The 20,930-nt window shown below is 42.9% G+C and overlaps 2 protein-coding genes across 2 annotated transcripts in view; both read right to left on the bottom strand.

Moving 5' to 3' along the window:
* bcar1 (BCAR1 scaffold protein, Cas family member) overlaps positions 1–4,173 on the bottom strand; it is a 90,072-nt gene extending 85,899 nt beyond the window's left edge. The window contains exon 1 of the mRNA XM_038707192.1: positions 3,716–4,173. Coding sequence (XP_038563120.1) covers positions 3,716–3,727 — 12 coding nt within the window. The 5' untranslated portion in view covers positions 3,728–4,173. The remainder of the gene's footprint in view (positions 1–3,715) is intronic.
* Positions 4,174–7,349: 3,176 nt separating this feature from the next.
* Positions 7,350–18,375, bottom strand: LOC119893069 (craniofacial development protein 1-like). The gene is made up of 4 exons (XM_038704996.1): positions 18,315–18,375; positions 16,927–17,092; positions 9,963–10,121; positions 7,350–8,818 (listed from the first exon to the last, which is right to left on the bottom strand). The coding sequence occupies exons 1-4, from the start codon at positions 18,373–18,375 to the stop codon at positions 8,728–8,730; spliced, it is 477 nt and encodes a 158-aa protein (XP_038560924.1). The 3' UTR covers positions 7,350–8,727.
* Between the last annotated feature and the right edge of the window lie 2,555 nt (positions 18,376–20,930).

Raw genomic sequence — 20,930 nt, 5'->3', positions numbered from 1 at the left:
GGAGAAGAGAAGAGAATAACTCCGAGGCAGGTGCAAAGCATACTTACAACAAAAATAAAACAATAAGAAGAAAAATAAACAATAAGAAGAATGTGTGTGGTCATTAATACCTGCTTTCACAGGGTGGTATAATGTGAAAATTTGGGATTATTTTTTGCTGGGGGGGGGTTTATAATCACGATGCCGGCTCTACGTCGTGATGTCTGTCAGCCATCGCCAATGGACCAATGGCATCGTCTATCAGCCCAACCCTACTATATATATATATATATGTGTGTGTTTGTGTGTGTATAAGCTATCTCATGTCACAGGAGCTTCTGACTTACATGTTTTCCATCAGTGTAATGATTTAATTAAAACGTTTTTGTTAAAGGTAGTGAGCTTCAGGTGTCAATGAGTTCAAGGTGAATTGTGTATGCACGCATTTATTATTGTGTCTGTGTGCATGAATGATGTAAACACCTGTCAGGTCAGCCCTTCTCTGATGCCACATGTAAGCGTGAGCAAAAGACTAATGGACACTAGAGGAGCCTCCAGCCAGTCAGCTAGGCTGAGCTCCACACAGAAGCAGAGCAATCACTCAGGATCATCCCACATCAGCTTTCCCACGCTCAGTCTAACATGCTTCAAAATCAGACACTTTCTAGGAGCAAACCTGCCATGCTCATGTGCGTCATGGAAAGCTGTGAGTGTGTGTGTGTGTGTGTGTGTGTGTGTGTGTGTGTGTGTGTGTGTGTCCGCGCGCATTGGGAGAGACAGCACAGATAAATGTGACATTGACCAGGTGAGAGGGATCATGGGAACGGTTGCTGTGGAAGCTAGGAGGTCACTGGCTGATTCTGCTCTGTGTGGTGATGTCACTAATGATGTCAGTACCAGATGTCAGTATCAGAGTAACAGAGCGGTACCTGAGAACATCTGGAGTACACAGCAAATACACCTCACAATGCACTTCCTTGCTCCAGCTTATTGAGCAAATACACAGTGTGCATGTGCACACGCACACCAGCAGACACCACTAGTAGGTAAACACTTATTATTTCTCTGTAACCATGGCAACATGCTGCTGAACCAACACTACCACCACCATGAAATGCTGTTTGTGTGTGTCCAGTAATTACAGACATGAATCTTTTACAGCCCTAAATTATACGATCATCAGAATCCCTTCATTTAAATTAATATTTTAAAACAACCAATGACAATGCACTGGAATTTCAACAAACAGTCCAGTCCGTTTCTTTGACTGCTCATACTGCATTGCCAACACATATTCAACACAAGAAATGAACTATCTTGTATCATCATCACCGATCATACCGAGTGGATCTGAAATAATCGGTTGCATTATTGATTAGTCGATAAACAGAATACTAACCAACAATTTTGATAATTAATTCTTGTAGAATTGTAATTCTTTCACTGCAGTTTTAAACTCACTTAAAGGTTACAATAGTCTTAAATTTACTTTTACAGAGGAGTTCCATGTGGAGTTACAAATGATATGACTGGAGGACTTTATGAAAACACAACTAAGAGTCTCAAGCCATGCTAGTGAGGTTTGCCACAGTTATTATAATTTGTCCTGTGAAGCAAAGTGATAGCCATCCATCCAAACGTTGTTGAGATATTTCAGTCTGGAACAAATGGAGGAACAGCCAACTGAAGAACTTCCATCCACAGAGCTGTGCCGCTCGCATGGCTACAGAACATTAAAGAAACATACTTACAGGGTCTCTTATGCAGAGGTGATCTGTAAAAGATATCTGAGAACAGGAACCAGTCAGTGATTCTCATGACCTGATCAGGGCAATCCTCAGATTTCTTAGCCAATTCAGTGACCTATATCAGCACACTTCACATTCTGCTGTCACACAACTAATGCTGGAATGAAATTAGAAGCTAAGCTTTGTAGAACTCATAAAATGAGCAAATGGACTCATCCAGTTTGGATTTCTGATCAATTTTGGATTATGGCTCAAGCTTTCTCTGAAACAATACTGAAACATTTCTAACCAATGGCTTAAACATATGTATCCCTCCAGAGACCACTGTAAAACATGAGGTTATCCTGAAAAGTAAGCTTTTCAACTGATATTTCACAGTTTGAGAAGCACCCAGCTGAACATTTGGTGTCTGTCTGTCTGTATCATCCACACCCACACACACACACTTTAATGGCATCATCACAATTTCTGCCTTTGTGTTCCCGTGTCAGGAACGCACATGTTTGAGTGTCTCGTCAGACAGCAGGAGGCAGCAGGTCTGTGTGTGCATGCCAGGTATAGCAGATCAGAACACATCCTTCCACACTGACAAAGTGAACAGCAGTCCCACCTCGGCACCTCAGCGGGTGGAGACCAACACCTTTCCACACTGCGACTAATATACATTCATACAGATGACAGCCTGGTCCTCTGTAGAGAGCAGCAACCACCACAGCTGGCTCTGATATGCCGAGAGAGCTGTCAATCAACAACACATCACAAAACATACCTTTATATACTTCATATGTGATTCACTAGTTATTTACTAGTGCATAAGCCTTAATAGCTACAATAGGCTATTCTGTTCTAATGTTCTAATGTTCTACATGTTCGACAGTACATGCCAACTTTGGTTGGTTATAGGTGATATCTAACTTTATGTGCATTTTACAATCAACTGGCAGTGCCTGAAAGGAGCATATTTTCATTTTCATTTTACAAAAACTGACAGCATATTCCAAGAAGGCTTTAAAAGCCTGTGGCAACAAAAAATGCAAGAGCAAACATGCACACACTCGTGAATTCCCTCTGAAATCCCACTGGAAATCAACTAGTACTAGCAATGAATCTGGGCATAACGAAGCAGTGTTTTATGGAGTGCACATCTGCTTGTGTATACAGCACAACAGGTACTCTGAAACTACACATATGGTACTCTGCTGAGGAAATGAAGTATTATCAACCACATGGACAGTGGAAATTTCATTGTCACCAGTGTGCATTCCTAATGATGGAAGTCATCCAATAAATGTAAGCCGTTTTCCATTTGTGGTGTAGCTGACTACACAGGGCTGACACGTGCACACACACACACACACACACACACACACACACTCACTCCAGGCAGAGTTTGTGAAACAGATCCTGAGGAATGTGATGAAGAACAACAGCAGCAGCCTGCACTAGAAAATCCCAGACATAAATCCATCCCAAGAACACACACAAGCAGTGAGATCAGCTGTGTCTGTGTGTTGACAGGCCAGGCCTGCCCAGAATAGCTACAGTATAACACTACAGACCCAGTATAGGGCCTTCAACCAAAGAGCACTCACAGACCTGGCACATTAATGCCCCTTTACTAATGAGCAAAGCTCCAGTAGCTAGCTGGTATTACACTTGAGCATAGCAGTCAATTGGTTCTTCCAGCAGACTAACCAAGTGACGTTAACACTAAAGTCCAATGTAGTGTGCATTTTCAGAATGGGCTTACAGCAGCCAGCGATTTTAATGACCAACAGGCTAATATCAGTTCTGAAAGTTGATATTTTAATAGTGGTGCTTGGTGGAACGGTTTACCTGGGTGTGTGCTGGATGGAGAAGAACTGTCAATTGGTAAACCGTGTTAAGTCTTGCTCTACCATGAAGAAGAATCACCCCTAAGCAGCTAATAGCAAACGTTGAAGGACAGAAAAAAAGTATTTCCTGAGCCTCGGGGCTGGCATACTTACAGGGACAGACATTTTGCTGCTGCTGTCACTCTCCTCGGCTCCTGGTGGGCTTTTTCCAGATGCTACTTTTCCAACAGATCGATCTTTTCTTCACGGCTCCCCAAGTGTCAGTCCTCCTTCATCCATTCCATGGTGAAATCTGTAGGAAAGGCAAACATCCAGCTCCACAGAGGGGTCGGGGCTTCGCTGAGTCGGGAGTGAAAGTGTAAAATGTGTCCGCAGAAAAAGCAGGCTTTGCGGCGGCAGCAGCAGCAGCAGCGGCGCGGCCGCCTCAGCGTCCAGCAGACCCGGCTCTCTCTACTCCGCCTCCCGCCCTGCGTGTCCCTACGCCGCTCCTCTCTTCTCCCACGGATTCTTTCTCCGACCCCTTTAGGAATGTTTCAGTAAAGCTAGTAAAAGATGACACGGGAGGTGAAGCGACCGCCGTTATGCTGACAGGTCTGTACCGTTAGCGGACGGGGAAGAGCGCCGCCTCTGCCGCTGTCTGCTGCCGTGCGCCCACAGGGACGATCCCGGCCAGCCTTAAAGGAACAGTCTCACTGCAAGGACTTCACTTCCCACAACCTACAGCGCACTTCACCTCCACTGCACGGTACCAAAGGGGCATTTATGGAACACACCTTTAAAGGACAATTTACTACAAATGATGTATATTCAGTCCAATTCAATTTTATTTATATAGCGCCAAACAGTTATCTCACAGCGCTTTTCATAAAAGAGCAGGTCTAGACCATACTCTGCCATGATATTTACAGAAGCCCAACAGTTCCCACCAAGAGCAGCACTAGGCGACAGAGGCAAGGAAAAACTTCCTTTTAAGAGGCAGAAACCTCGAGCAGAACCATGGCTCAGGGTGGGCGGCCATCTGCCTCGACCGGTTGGGGTGAGAGAGAGAGAGAGAGAGAGGGCAGAGAGACAGAGAGAGAGAGAGAGAGATGGAAGGCAGCCTACATAATATGCGCACAGAGGTACAGACAGTAAAGGTGATGTTGCTATAGACTAAATGAAAAATGGTACAGATAAATACAGTAATGCCTGTGATAATAATCGTAATGTTAATGATAATAATAACAATAATAACAATAGGACTAGTAACAATAGTTGTAGCAGGTGACTCGCAACCACAGATCCAGACTCCACAGCTCCAGAGCCAGAAACACCTGCAGGAAGTGATAGGAGGAGAGAGGAGAGGGACGAGAAAGCACAAGACTACCAGAAAGGGGAGAAGTTGTGTTAGTAACATGCAATAATGGGATGAGGTTGCATACAGAGGGAGAGAAAGTAGAGGAGAGAGGAGCTCAGTGCATCGTGGGAAATCCCCCGGCAGTCTAGGCCTATAGCAGCATAACTAAGGGATGGTTCAGGACTCACCTGAGCCAGCCCTAACTATAAGCTTTATCAAAGAGGAAAGTCTTAAGCCTACTCTTAAATGTGGAGATGGTGTCTGCCTCCTGAACCCAAACTGGAACCTGGTTCCACAGGAGAGGAGCTTGATAGCTGAACGCTCTGTCTCCTAGTCTACTTTTGGAGACTCTAGGAACCACAAGTAACCCTGCATTCTGGGAGCGCAGTGCTCTGGTGGGGTAGTAAGGTACTATGAGCTCTTTAAGATAAGATGGTGACTGACCATTAAGAGCTTTGTAGGTAAGAAGAATGATTTTAAATTCTATTCTGGATTTTACTGGAAGCCAATGCAAAGAAGCTAAAACAGGAGAAATATGATCCTATCCTATGGTTCCTGTCAGAACACGTGCTGCAGCATTCTGGATCAGCTGAAGAGTCTTAATGGACTTTTTCGAGCAGCCTGATAATAAGGAATTGCAGTAATCCAGCCTAGAAATAACAAATGTGTGGACTAGTTTTTCTGCATCATTTTTAGACAGGATGTTCCTGATTATAATATTACAAAGGTGAAAAAAGGCGGTCCTTGAAATTTGCTTAATGTGAGACTTAAATGACATGTCCTGATCAAAGATAACTCCAAGATTCCTCACAGTGGTGCTGGAGGCCAGGGCGATGCCATCCAGGGAAACTATATCTTTAGATAATGTATCACGGAGGTGCTTAGGCCCCAGAACAATAACTTCAGTTTTATCTGAGTTTAACATTAGAAAATTACAGGTCATCCAGGTTTTAACATCCTGAAGGCACATTTGAAGTTTAGCTAACTGATTAGTTTCATCTGGTTTGATCGATAGATATAACTGAGTATCATCTGCATAACAATGAAAGCTTATGGAACATTTCCTGATAATATTGCCTAAAGGAAGCATATATAAAGTGAACAGGATTGGTCCGAGGACAGATCCTTGTGGAACTCCATGACTAACTTTGGCGTGCATGGAAGACTCGTTAACATGTACAAACTGAAATCGATCTGATAAATAGGACTTAAACCAGCTTAGAGCGGTTCCTTTAATGAAATGTTCCAGTCTCTGTAATAGGATCTGATGGTCAATGGTATCAAATGCAGCACTAAGATCTAATAAAACTTAACATCAGCCTGCAGACAGCTGCTCTGCAGGTCATGCTGCTGTATGTTTGGGAGATTTGAATGGTTTAAATACGGTATTGGTTCACTATACAACATAGACCAGTGTTCAATTTCAATATTAAAGAACATATGCAGTATGAAGACATTTCAACATGTTTGTACTGCATGCAGAGGTCCTCACATCTCTCCTTACAATTTGAAAATCTATTAGCAAACTCTGGAAACTGAGTCTGTTATTCATAAACACACCTCTGGTAACAGAGAGCTGCTTGAAATCAGTAGGTCTTTATGATTGGAATAGCTGGAATGGATGAATTGTCAGGATGGTGTGTGGTATGGCTGAGCCCAGCTGCCCTTTCTGACTATTTGTGTGTCAGTGTGTGTGTGTGTGTGTGTGTGTGTGTGTTTTCTGCAGGAACACAATCAGAATCCCTGCTGTGGTTTAAACAACAGAAGCTATTTTCAGACACATTCACAATCCATTGTAGAGGATATACAGAATGCTGATGTCGTTTTAGTCAATTCTAGTCTGATCCAGTCATTGTGGTCCACCTGACATACTGCAGTTGATGGATTTCATCATCATCATGATTAGATTATATTCATCCAACAAACGAACAGGTAAACAGTTTAAATTTATGAAGAAAACTTCACAGGGGACGTTTCGATTTGGACTTATGTTTTCAGTTTTCTGGACAGGGCTTAGAGGTTTGAGCTCCCTGATCTGACAAATGAAAAACAGGATCAGATCTGATCGTGGAAGTTCAGTCCTAACTGGCTCAGCTGTCATGGAGTTGGCTAGTAATGAAAACAGAGCCATCTCCATGACAATTAAGTCAACTTCAATTTGATGCTGAACCATGAGATGCTGTTGGACCTCGAGTTAAGATCATTTTGTCAAACTACTATTATTTTACTATACTATTTCCAATTTTTTACATGGACAACTACACTGATACACATTACAATAAGCCTTTTGGTATGGGGTGTGAGGGTGCGGCCGCCAACAGTGCTATCCAATACATTGCTCTTCCTGTCATGCACTAACAAAATAAAGCAGGTGGTCAGTGCAGTCAGCAGTAGAATTACAGCAGGAACAGTTTGGCATCTCAGCAAAGAAAAATAAATCAGCCAGCAGACTTAAAATGATCCGTTTGTGTTTATTGGATGTTTAACTTTTACATGAAGAAACAGAGCACTGTATCAAACCTCCAGTCAAACTAACAATGCATACGCTCCACCTGTCAGCTCAACAGGACAAAGCAACACCTGATGGACAGGCCGATATCAGCCATCACATCTGCTCCAACCAGTGTGCTCCTCCGCTGATATGATGGATCTGGCTGATTACACTTCTACTGTAGTACACATTACAGGGTCCGCAGAAAGCATGAACACATTATCAGCATTTCAGTGGTCAGCATGGTGTTTCAGTGTCTCATGATACAAAGTATGAAAATGTTCAAACTTAAAAGGCATTACATCAACACTGAAAGAATGGAAGATAGTCAAAAATGGTCTGAATCTAACCAAACATCTGACACATATCAAACCTCACAGCATTCATTCACTCCTGTGTTATTTTATTGTACAAATAGGAAATGATAAAGTCAGAAATGTTCAAAACCTACACATGGGGGCTTTAACCATCAGCACTACGTAACGTAGTGTCTGGGGCAGGATTCCTTCTGCAATATTAGGTGACTATCGCTTGGAGTATTTCTAAAACTTTGATGGACATGAAACTCTCCTGACTCGAGTTCAAACCATCTGACACCGCTGAAACAGTTTTCTTTTGCCGAGGAAGGTAGCACCTGAAGCTTTTTGTTGAGCAGCTTGAGGTAGCAGAAAGAGGCGGAGTTATAGGTGACCTTTCAACTTCTTGGGGTATTTTTTTCTCCTCAGGATGAGATCACCCTCTATAGATGTAGATTACACCTGGCTGAGATCGACTGACTGCACAGATAACATGTTCTTGCCATGTGGAAGCAGGGTCTGAAGGTGAACTTTAAAGGGAAATTTACAGTGCCAAAAAATACCCGCTGTCCGACCCAACCTCAACCTTTAATGCAACCTTAACCAGATCCTAACATATGCATTAAAGTATTTATGAGATACATTTTTTCAGTGACTGTCACTGTGTTCCCACATCTCAGCACTTAACTTGTTAGGTACAATGTTATTAATTACAGTTAGAAATAATGGTCACAACTACAAAAATAAGACAAAAGTTGTAAATAGACCAGAATAACCAAGAACAACCTCACTTTCCAAAAACGTCCTCACTGTAAAGGTTTGAAACTCAAATTGGTTCTCAAAAGGATGGAAGTACAGGAACACTCACCCCACCCCACCACACACACTGCCTATTAATATCCCCATCCTGATATAGACTCAAGCCACAGCACCAGAACTCCTCTTAGTGGGGGAATAGCAACTCTGTCATTAGAGGGAGAGAGAAAGCTGGATACAGGAAGTCTAAACATCGGTTCCACGCTGTGTGTGTGTACTGTGAGTTTCACTGTTTCATGTTGCTCAGTCGCACAGCTTTTTCTATCTCAAACTGCCGGTGGTCGACGCGCTCCAAGAAGTTCTTCCTCTCCACATACCTAAAACACACACACAGAACATCAGACCTACTTTGATCAAGTACAAACACATACTAAAAATACAATTAAGGACAAATATAGAAGCAATGTGCTCATCTCACACACACACACACACACACCTCTCTCCACCTGGCACAGGAAGCAGTTACACAATTTTCCCCCTGTGCGTGCGTGCGTGCGTGCGTGCGCAAAGAATGATTTGAGTCCCTATTGTGTCTGAGTAGCCCCCTTCCTTTTGCTTGGTTAGAAGTAGTTAGTACATGTTGGTATCAGTGTGTGTGTGTGTGTGTGTGTGTGTGTGTGTGTGTGTGTGTGTGTGTAAGACAGGCACAGAATGACAATTAAGCAGCTAACAGAGTGCAGTACACACTCAGGATATTCCCCTGGGGTGGCTGGCTGGTATGTTTGTAGTTAGCCTGTCAGCTACAGTAGCTTGCCATCTAGCCCTGTAAGTACTCACTGGACACTGTATCTCCATATTATAATTATCACATATTATATGCTATTAATTATTAAATCTATGATGGAATTATTCATAGTATTAACCTTATCTTCATTTATTGCTGAGCTCTAACTGCATATAGCCACACCTCAAACCCATGCAGGTCTGGAGAAATTCAAGTACTGAAGTAGATCAGAGACGGACGGAGACACAGTGAGCTGCTGTTTCTTTTCTTAAAGATCACTGCTTCAACCCCAGCCCACTGTACTTCCTGCAGCCTTGTTTACAGTTTTGTCAAACCGGTAGAAACAGTAGAAGTGATGAACAGCAGAACAGACTGACTGCCATTCTTTGGCATGTGGCTCCATAGTTAGCAAATAGCACGGTGACCTCAAAATTGCCTTTTTCAAAACATTTAATTTCTGTACTGCATTTTCTACACTCTCTGTACAACATATCCACTGCTACTCAACATGGATCATGAGAACTGAACTGACATTTGAATCCATCAATGCTAAATGCTAGACTCAAGTCTGCTGCTGTTTAGCTGAAAGCAGTAATTGCTTCCAGCTAAAAGGCAACATGTGTTTTAGGATTCAGTAAAAGCCCTAATGATGTAGTAGGAGTTAAACCCTAGCATTTTATTCCAATTCCAATGAACACTTCACAGGTGAACACCACCGCACACTGACAGTCTCTTACCCCTCTCTGCCTCGGTTGTGGATGGCCAGCTCCTCAGTGATGCCCTCCTCTGATTTAAAAGCGTCCCAGTCCATCTTAGATTTTTCCAGTGTGCTCATCTTGGGTTTTTTCCCCCCGATACGACTCAGGAGGCTCGTCATGCCAGCCGGCCGCTTGGCGCTGCAAACACAAGAGGGGGAACCTTTAGTTGACCCAAATAGACTCACACTCAAGGTGAAATGCTACAGCAGCCAATCATGCTCCTGCTACATGGCAGAAACATTATAATGAAGGACAAAGCAAATGTTTCTGTTCTATGGTCATCTTATTCTGTCACAGTCTTCTCAGTCAAAATGACTTTTTAAACTCACATGAACAGAAGTGGAAGGATTCCACCAGATGCACATCACTACAGTAAACTGGAACAAATGTATTCATCACGGTGAACAGGTATGAAAGTTACACTGGGAGTTGCACTGTGTGTGACAAAGAGAGGATTTCAGTATCAGCTGTTTCTAGAACAAACAACTCTGTCATGGAGCCTTGTACGACTGTGTACATGCAGAGACTGCGTAACAAGAGAGGGGCCGATGAAAATGCATGAGCTCAACTCAAAGCCACACTCAGCAGGGCTCCAGACAGCAACCAAAATGCTTGCATTTTGCAACATTTTTTGAGACGGTATTTTTTACAACTACTCGCACATCTGTGACCTGCAAACATTTTTTAAATATTTTATGTATAAAAATGAGCAGGGAGTGAGTCTGCACCGGGAGATTTGTGCGTTGCAGGTGGATCACAGCATACATGTAAATTAAAGTCACCAGAAATTATAAAATGGTCATAGTTTAACCTGATACCTGCTATAAAATCAGCAAACTCTTGCATAAAATCCTTGTTGAATTCCGGTGGACGATACACAACCGCACACAGCGTCCGAGAGGATCCGTTTCATTCAAATAGAATAGGTGACAGATGCAGACAGCCCACACTGGAAGGTGGCAAGTACTCCACCTTTGCCAGTGGTGCACAGAGACCTAAAAAATGTACAGTCTGAAGGGAGGAGCTCAGAAAAGGGGGCGGACTCACCAACAAGAGGCCAAGTCTCGGTCAGCAGCATAAAGTCCAATTTATGGGATGTAAAAAAGTAATTCCGCACAAAAGTTTTCTTGGCCTGTGATCTGACATTAATCAGGGCCATACGAAGAGTGAGATCCAAACGGTCTCGTTTTAACGTCCAGACCAGACGCTGTCACCAAGACCACAGAGGCTTGACCCATCAACAGATGCTGTGAAGCCAAGCCAGCAGGAAGGTAGCCCACAACAGGCAACGGCACAACAGCAGTCGGACTGGGGAAGTGAACTGTCACACTTTGTGTTGGAAAATTTATATGAGACACAAGTACACAGAAGTACTAATAAACAATATAAACTACAGCTTACTCAGATACTCAGAGCAGCCATCTTGAGATACAAGATACACTACCCCATGGTAGTGCCGTGCTCCGACTTTCCAAGTAGGAGATCCGACTTTTAAATTTCCGACTTCCCAAATCAAATGGAACGCACCATGAGAGTGTAGCCGCTTTCATACGGAGATCAGCGCGGAAAGGATATCCGCATTTACGTTGCATTCGCTTCTTCATACTGAACAAAAGTTTGCAGCTTTATCCCATGTGAAAAGGCCTTTATCCCGCAGTCACGTAGCTGTCCAGAGGAACCAGCGGCGTGCCGCGGCACGTCAGCTGTGGCTTTTCACAAACAGATCGTTCCGTCTTTCTGTCTCTGTCTGTCATCAACTTTCCCTGCTCAGAGGCGGATAAAATCTGCTCCATACATTTCATAAAGTGCAGCAAGCCGGCAGGTTGGCCGAATACCCCCGTGAAATAAGCCAGCGTGAAAGCTAGTGTTAGGAGCGGATTACAAAAGTTGTACTAGGAGTGCTTTTAGCAGGTAGATGGCGGTCCAGTCAGATCTTCTGTTGGTCCTGCTGTCCTCCCCACAGATCAAGGAGAATGATCCATGGGCTGTATAAAAAAATGGTGATCCCACAAACCTTGTGATGCTGTGGCCCCAGGGCTCTGTCAGAACCAGGAGCCCAGAAGAGGCTGATTGTAGAAAGTGAACAGTCTGATGAGGAGGTTCAAGTTGAATGATAAAGCATGATTAAGAGTGAGCAGTGATGAGATTTAAGTTGAATGACTAATAAGCATAAGTTTAAAGTTTTGTGAAAGCACGTTCTACTGGAGACCACAGTAGGCCGAGCTTTTCATTTACTGCTGCATGACCGGACACTGACACTGATAATTACAGTCATGTTGGTATTCCACAATTACACACAGCCACAAGAACCTCATTAAAGCACTTAAATGTATGTGCAATGTGTTGATGTTTGGTTTGCTCATGCAGTGAAGCTCAACCAAATGCCACATTTCCAAACTTGTTTAGAGTATTTTAACACGGCTTTAAATTGAGACAATTCAAATTTGCTAGTTTAGTTTATAGTGTGCAGTGCAAACTCCTTCTATGACTAAACATCTTGGTTCTCTGTATAGTCTCTATTCCTAGTGCTTCACCACACACAGCCAAGCCAGCTGCTGTAGTGCTCCTGCTTCAAGTGTGTGCGTGTGTCCTAACACGTGTCCTTGTGCAGGCTGAGACGTGTTCATGAATAGTCCAATAACTTCAGAGTGGGCTTGCACTGCAGCCACAGTTAATCTCTTCCACCTGTACTGTTAATATATTCAGACACTAGAATTTCTTGTAAGTGTAGCATGTGTGGCTTCTGTTTTGCTGTTTGTTTGTGATTCTTACTGATGTCTCTGCATCTCCCCGGGACATGCATTACTTAATAACCAGCAGTGATGCTAAATCCATTCTGCAGACATTTTCCTGAGAAACTGTCACCTTCAGTTAAACTAAACCCTTACAGTGGAATCTTGTGTAACACCATTTCATAAATATTTGATACTTTTTTTTTCCATTTATGGAAATAAAATGAGAGTTTATTGGTTGGACCCTGCTGCATCTAAGTACATATCCATAACCCAAACCCATTTAGTATAAAGGTTCAAACAGGTTGTTTGTCTATATTAGAGAGTTACATTTAATGTTAAGTTAGTGGTACAATTTAATCAGGCTTGTTACTTTTTGAACATTGTAATGTCATATATAAAGCCTGGACATCTAGTAAACTGCAAATGTACTTGCAACAAGCTTTGCGCCTGCAGTCAGGAGCAGCTGGGAGTATAAAGGTTAATGCTCAGGTAAACAGAGCTGTACAATATGTTAGAGTAGGTCAACATGCTTATTCCCTTTCCTTTTGGGAGTAAGATGAAAAGTTGAGCGATGTCCATCATGTCTGTGTGTTTGTTGTCTGTTTGGAGCTGGAGTCAGGACGTGGTTAGCATAGCTTAGCATAAAGGCAGAGGGAAACAGCTGGCATTTGCTCTGTTCGAAGCTCAAAATACACCTACAGACACTTATTATTTATAACATGTCACGGTTAGGAAACTGAGACTGAATCCGCGATATAGGAGTCCACGGTCTCGAGGTGCGTTTTTTTTTTCTAATGTTTTTTAGAATACCTTCCAGTCTTTATGCTAAGCTAAACTAACACCCTCACTGCAGCTCTGTATTTAACACACAGACATGAGATGGATATCCATCTGAACATCTCACTCTCAGAAAGAGAAACGGTACATCAAAACTCCTGATTCTGTTGTCTATGAAGATTCTCAGTCATCCAGGTCATAGTTATCCAACGAGGGGTTAAAATGAAGGGCAACTGGACTTGGTTGAAGATACTGGAAGATGTTTCGTCCCTCATCCAAAGGACTTCTTCAGTTCTGACTGACTGGCAGGGAAACTCAGCTATTTAACCTCAGTGGGGTCGTTGGCCCGGGTCATCGATACCGCTGGTTCGTTAGTGTTCCTTGTTGCTGTGACGACAGTCATTACAGTCGTTAAGACTACCTGTGGCCAAGACTGAACGACCATCGTTGGCATCTTCACCTGAGGCCAATAGGTTACGTTTGTTGTTGAGTTTCCTGGGAAGTGATGAAAGGACAGCATTGTAAGTGGGGGATAAGTGGTGGCGTAGACCCCCTCCCCTGTTCAATGACGGCTTCTCAACCCTGGTGTAGATGCTTCCTTGACACCTCTTTCAAACCATCCATCTTCTCTGTCTAAAATGTGCACCTGGTGGTCCTGATTCTGTTGTAAAAGAAATCTGCAAAAATGTTTTTTTTTATTCAATAATACATTTAAGTTTTTTATGGCAACATCAGCACATGTAGATGCAGCAGCTGATAGCGCCTTCAAACTTCACTATACTTTTGTTTTTCATCAGCATTTTTCAGTCTTATTGCTGAAACACGTGTTACCTATGACAGAAATACAGTCACTGGGGAAGGAAGCTGGGTTTTTGGACTTTAGACAGATCCACCAGACGATGCACCACTGCAAGTGTGGTGGCCTCTCAGAGGAAAGGAAAGAGAGCCGGTATAGGTACCATGCTCGCCAAGGACTTAGGGCTGCTCCTAAAAGTCCAGTCTCGACAAAATGGGACTCAGGTTGGCTAAGCAACAGAAGTCAGAGACCGTTGTGCACACGTATCTACAGAGACCTGCAGAGCATGTTCCAAGCTGTCAGAGCACAAGACTCTGGCAAGATGAGAGGAGGCGGACTTTACGTTTACGTCGATGATGCTTGGTGCTCCAACGCAGTCATGATGGACTCTGTTTCCCAAATGTCAGACTCAGATAATGAATTCGAAAGTAGTATATTGCCACTTTTAATTTAAATGTACTGCTATATACACAAAAGTGCAATAATGTGGTTTGCAAACACAGTATTGTAATGTAATCAAATCAGAGCCATGGTTACTCTCCATAGAGCGCTGCCGTTTAGTCGCAGAGCGCTTGTCACCTGTTCACCGGAGCAAAGTTTTAGTTCTATGTGTGTAGCATGAAGAGACTACAAATTTTCATTTCATCATACAAAGTTGTGTAATGAAATAAAAGTTGCTCCTTGTACTGAATAAAACTGCATTCAAGCCTTTATAAGGCCCTACAGGCACCCTGTTAAAACTTCACTGGGAATGAGAGGCTGACATCATTTTACAATTTAACACCACAACATTAAAAAGACGCTCCACTCAATATTTCATTTTAATAAACACATTCTGGAACACTTGAAGGAGGACCTGCTCCTCTGTTTTCTACATTTTCACATTCCACAGCAAAACTCTGCACAGAAAGCTGCCGTCCTGCAGTAACACACACTGCTGCTGCTGCCATGTTACATAAGAGCCGTGCTATCATCCCAATCTGCAACAAACAAACACTAACCTCACACAAGGTTAACGAGGGAGTGGTGCTGATGGCCCTTTCCTGTTTGCTGGGTGTCCCACAGACACAGACACACAACTGAGATAAATAGGAAAATAACTTATAGCTTTTGGAGACACTGCACTTCCTGTCTGCTGGAAGATGATTTCCTGTTTCCTGTCTGGGATTTTGGAGGGAAGATGTGCACATCCCCAGATGACTTATTGCCATGGCAACAAAAGGTATTAAAACAGGAGGAAAGGAAAAGCGCGTGCGCACACACACACAGTGCCTACAGTAATGGGGAAATTCAGTCCACTGATGTCTAAATGAAAGCTCAAATACAAAATGAACTGCCACACACCTAGGATTGCTAAAATACAGTGCAGGGTGAATAGAGTCTAATTTCGATTAGTCTACTCGACAAGACAACAAATATCCACATCTCTTTAAAGTTTCTACCACTATTACTTCAAATGTGATGCCTCAGGCAACGCTGGAGCTCCTTTGTGGTGAAGGTCCTGTCACCAAGACCACTTGCAGTGCCATTCATTAGTTAGCCAACATATCAGAAGAAGTCTACTGGAGGAAGACATTTAGTTAGTTCTCCACAGTGATTTTAAATTCATGGCACAGCCCCCCAGCTGTTTTGGGCCTCACCACATAAACCTTATAACGACAGGGAAACCCTGTTAATATGACCTCAGGGTCATTAGACATTAGGGTTATGCTGATAGACGATGCCATCGTCCACGGCTGACAGACAGACGTTGAGCCAGCATCGTCATTGTAAAAACCTGCACCCCCAGCAACAAAATCTCAAATTTTCACATTATACCACCCTGTGAAAGCAGGTTTTAATGACCACTAACATTCTTATTATTGTATATTTCCACCTGCGATCCGTTATCACGGCAGCAGGTGAGCAGCATGTTGGCTTATTAATGACGCAGCCTATCAAACAACTGAAACCAACATCTGCACCCTGTGTGTTCAATGTTGCTTTACCTGGTCCGTGCGTAAAATATCCTCCGTGACTTGTAACGTAAGTTCATAGCCTACCAGTTTATTTACTGAGTGAAGTCTGTGCGAGAACACATGCACATAAGATGACTGCTAGTCTTAGTCTTAACTTGTGACTGGTGTTCGTAACACTGGACAAGTAGGTAGTTATGACATGCGGCTAATTAATGTTTCTTCCTATAAATGTAACTAATGTTAAAATACAGTAAGCTTTCTTGCTCAGCTTCCAGACCAGAGTCTGAAGCCCAGGGGAGATGTTAGCTAGAGCTAACCCCCTTCACTATTCCAGCTGTTGGGAAATAACAGACAGACAGCCAGTAAACTGTACATTTACTGCCAGACTGACATACAGACTTACTACTCATCTTTTCCTCTGCTCCCCTCGCTTTCACTTTCTGCTCACACTCAAACATTCAGTCAACCACACACATTACATACTGCCCTATTCATTTAAGGAGCCGCGCTGCTGTTATAACAGCACCTTTCATTTAGATGTCCTTTGAAGAATGAGCAGAGGCAGACAGTGCTCACAGGAGAAACACTGCATCTAATCCATTCATTCATCATGAATTCATCTGTATATGTTGGTGTTGGGGTTGAATGTTATGTTATGTAAAGACGTGTGTGGGTACCTGGGGCCAGGAAGATGCGCTTGGCTGGCCGATGACCTCTTCTCTTCGTCACCATTCTCCTCCGGTTTGGTGCTCTGGCTCTTCAGATAACTCTTAGCTTCTCTGGAGTCTGCTGACACCTCTTGATTCACCCTGACAGGAAGACAGACACACAGTGTGCTAAACTCTGTGTGGAAAAATAACAGCAACAGTGCAGAGTATGTCTATAGAGCAGTTTGAAACAGCTGGTTGTGGTGAAACTAGCCTTTCACCAAAAATCTGTTTACCAGGAAACACTGAAAGTATATTTATATTCATGGATAATGTCTGAATAAACATTCAGATGTTGATTAATGTGCACTTTCCCTAACAAATGAATAAATAATAATACACAAAATGGCATCCTTTTAGCACCTATCTAATCTATACAGCTGCTGAGCCCATTCTGCATCTAAACCCCAGCCTCTCCCTCTACACACATGCTATATAAGGAGACACACACACACTCACTCACTCACTCACACACACACAGGGAGAGACACATCTGTCTGTGTTTCACTGCGAGGTTAGATAGGGAAACTACTGTATGTGAGCAACAATCGCTGCATCCTCTGGGACCATCAGCACTGCACAACCACTTGCATCCATCATGGCGGCTCTGAAAAGCTTTCCCTGTTATGTATGCTAATTATATGCAGCCATAATTACACAGAGCGCACAGCCCCGTAGATGATGAGGAAGAACATTGTGAAAGGGCGTGTCTCATCAGGCAAGAGAAAGATATCCAAGTTCCAAGGAGAAGAAACTTAAACACACATTCACACAAAGGCAACAGCAAGCTCAGGTGATGGACATCCGCATATTATTATAAATACAAAATACTACTATATTTATAGTACTATTTGGAGCCAATAGCTGTCTACAGTGTGCACATCACACATTAGAGCCGGCAGCATTTGTTGGGGCTCTGGGGACAGTTACAGCCATCATCCATGTACTAATCTTATGCTGCTGTAATTACAGAGCACACAGCTTCATGCATAATCAGTCCCATGAATTATACGCAGGATCATATCTGGTTCAGATGTAAACGTTTAGGATGGGACATTCCTTGCTCCACATAACTAGCATCTTGTCTGGCTGCTGGGGCGTGGCCGCCTGTGTGATATACAGTTATAATTACACGGTTTTTATGGGAAACACTTCGCTGTGTGTGTGGCTCCTATTGAAGAAATGTCATGAGCTGTCATAATTAATCGTGAGTCTGTCTCAGGGGCTCACTGAGCTGCTCACATTATCAGCTATATATATTTAAGGCACAGGATTATTGATTACACTGCAGGATCAATTGTCATAGTCTGGCCTAAAGGTTCAAACATGTTCCTGGTTTCCGGTCTTTGATTGTAAACCTCCTGAGGGTGGTGCTAGAGGAAAGGCCATGAGGGCATTAAAGTATAGGAACTCATTCATGTGGGAAAATGAATGAGCGTACCAAAAATCAGGACACAACAAGGACACATGACCTGATGGTGGCACTACAGGCAAGGTCAAGAAAGCTATGAACGCTCTGATAAAATAACTACACTGGGTCCAGTCCCAGCTGCTGAGGTAAGTCAGTCGCTACAGAAATGACTTTGAAATCCTGATTTTGAAAAATGAAAGACATGGATCTACATAATGTACTGCAAATCTGCACTATGCTGATTCCACTGATTACAAATGTAATTCCTAAATTGCAGCCATTTAGGCTAGAAGACACTCATCATTCGCCACCACAGGACAAGCCCTCACTATCAGAAACCTGGACACTGTTAGAATCATGTCTACAGGGAGCTGGATAACCAGGTTTCTCCACGTTCCATGAAAATGCTGTGTCACAGATATTACCATAAGAAGACTCAACGCTGGGATGCTTGTGTGCATGTAAACATAATCATATTAAAAAAGAACTGATCTACTTTCTGTCACACTGTTTACTACATGAGAACTAATGCTGGTTTCAAATCTCACCAGAGATAAGAGGCTAAGCACAGTCTAAAGAGATGATTATTGTGAGAATATCAAAAGACAATAAAAACTTCTGCTTTTTTGTGTGTGTTTAAATTATTTTAAAAGGAGTAATATGTATGTATGTTTTCAGCGACCAAAACACCAGGAGACAGTATTACACAACGTGCTGGAAACTCAGGTCAACTCCCACTGCAGCGTTTTATATTTATGAGCTCGAGGTTCAACTAATCCATGCTCATTACATGATAACGGTACACTGACTGCATTTAGCAGACGTGACACATATCCATTAGCTCGCCTGCTGCTTTTCAGTAACTATCTTTACTATCTGAGCATTGTCACCGGAGGCAGCAATGTCAGCACAGCTACATGTACTGGATGATAATGAAACCGTTAGTGAGCTGGACTGAATATTATAATGAGATTGTCACACTTTATCACAGTAAGTAACATTACTGTAGCGAATGAGTCTTCCACTTTGTTTTGTTGCATTATTGTAGATTATGTGGGCGACTGAGAGGTGGAGAAGCTGTCTACCAGAGTATCAGTAAAACCACAATAAATCTATACTGAACGTTATGAAGCAAACAACAGTGGATCTGTGCTGAAGTAGCTGGCTGCATCGCTATAGGCTAGTATAAAAAAAAAACGCTCCATGTTTGCTTTTTAGCGGTAAATTAACACTTAACACAACATAATACCAGTGGTACACAGGATAACTGTAGTATTTCGTACCAGATAAAATTAGCAATTAGTCGGCGTTAGGAGCTGGGAGCCGGTTGTTTTGTGGTGTTAGTGGACTGCATATCATTAGCTGTGTTGTTGTCGCACGCAGAGAACCCGACCCGGTTCCTTCACATTAAAACAGAATAATGGCTGATCCAACAGAAAAAACAGGCCTTATTTATGAGTGACGTTAGAGCCTGCTGACAGTGAGGCTCTAATGTTTCATTGAAAAACTACATATAGCCCCTTTAACTGATGAGAGTTCTAGACACACATCAGGTTCTGATCATGATGATTAAGATATCCACCTAATGATTCTGGGGCAGTTATGATCCATATTTATCAACTCTGATCGGCTGAACATGTTAAGAGGTTAAATGACTGTACAAACCCAACTTGAGAATTTGTAGAGAGCCATAAAACTAAACTCATATTATGACTCCAGCCCAGAGAGCCCAAAAGAAATCTGCCAGCACACTGTTATTCATCCAGCCTGTGGGACACAAACAGCGGCCCCCACGGTGAAAATATTGTGTTTCTGTTAGATCCATCCATCCAACCTCATCCCTACGCTGACTGTGTCACACTTTATGCTACGTCACCTGACTTCTTAAAGGCTTTCTGGCAGAAAGGCCTGAGGCAAATGTCTCCTATGTGCACCCAGCTCGTTAGGTAGAGCTGGGGGGATGTTCCACTTATTGCATTTGAATACTGTCCAATGTACAGCAGATTAAGACTTTGAAAATGAAATATCAAATACAAATCCGTTTTACACCGCCACCCTGCCCCAGCACAGCTGCCGCCGCCACAGTTAAGCTTAATGAGAGCCCAACAGCCCGGGGAGTGGGTGTGTCACGGTTCTGTCCATCGAATCCGCGATACGAGACCGTGGAAGTTTGTCGCGGTGTCTGTCTCTGTTTCAGAACCCTTACAGCCCTAATATCTGGATCACACAGATATCCATGTCCAAAGATCAGGGCCCTGCATGGATTAAAGTTATCCGTTTATGCTGCGGCGTGTGGAGACTGCACTGAATGGACAAAGAAGTATTACATCAGCAGGATGTCAGGAAGTTTAATCTAATTTATTTGCTACACTATATTTCAGTTAAGTTGCAACTTAAAGCTAGGGCAGGCAGTTTATTTCAGAACTGCGCTTTTTATTATAATCTCTTTACATCTCGACAGCAATCAATGAATCAAACATCCAGTATCTGTCGCAGGACTGTAATAAACACGGCCGGTCATTTCAGTGGGTTCAAATGATGGGGGTCGGGGCGTTCTGTCTCA

The sequence above is a fragment of the Micropterus salmoides genome, unplaced genomic scaffold, assembly GCF_014851395.1.
Source record: "Micropterus salmoides isolate LMB-PRFRI ecotype aquatic unplaced genomic scaffold, ASM1485139v1 Ms_hic_scaffold_8, whole genome shotgun sequence".
In the NCBI taxonomy this organism is placed as follows: Eukaryota; Metazoa; Chordata; class Actinopteri; order Centrarchiformes; family Centrarchidae; genus Micropterus; species Micropterus salmoides.
The sequence above is the reverse complement of the archived record's forward strand: the minus strand, read 5'-3'. Positions and strand labels throughout refer to the sequence as shown.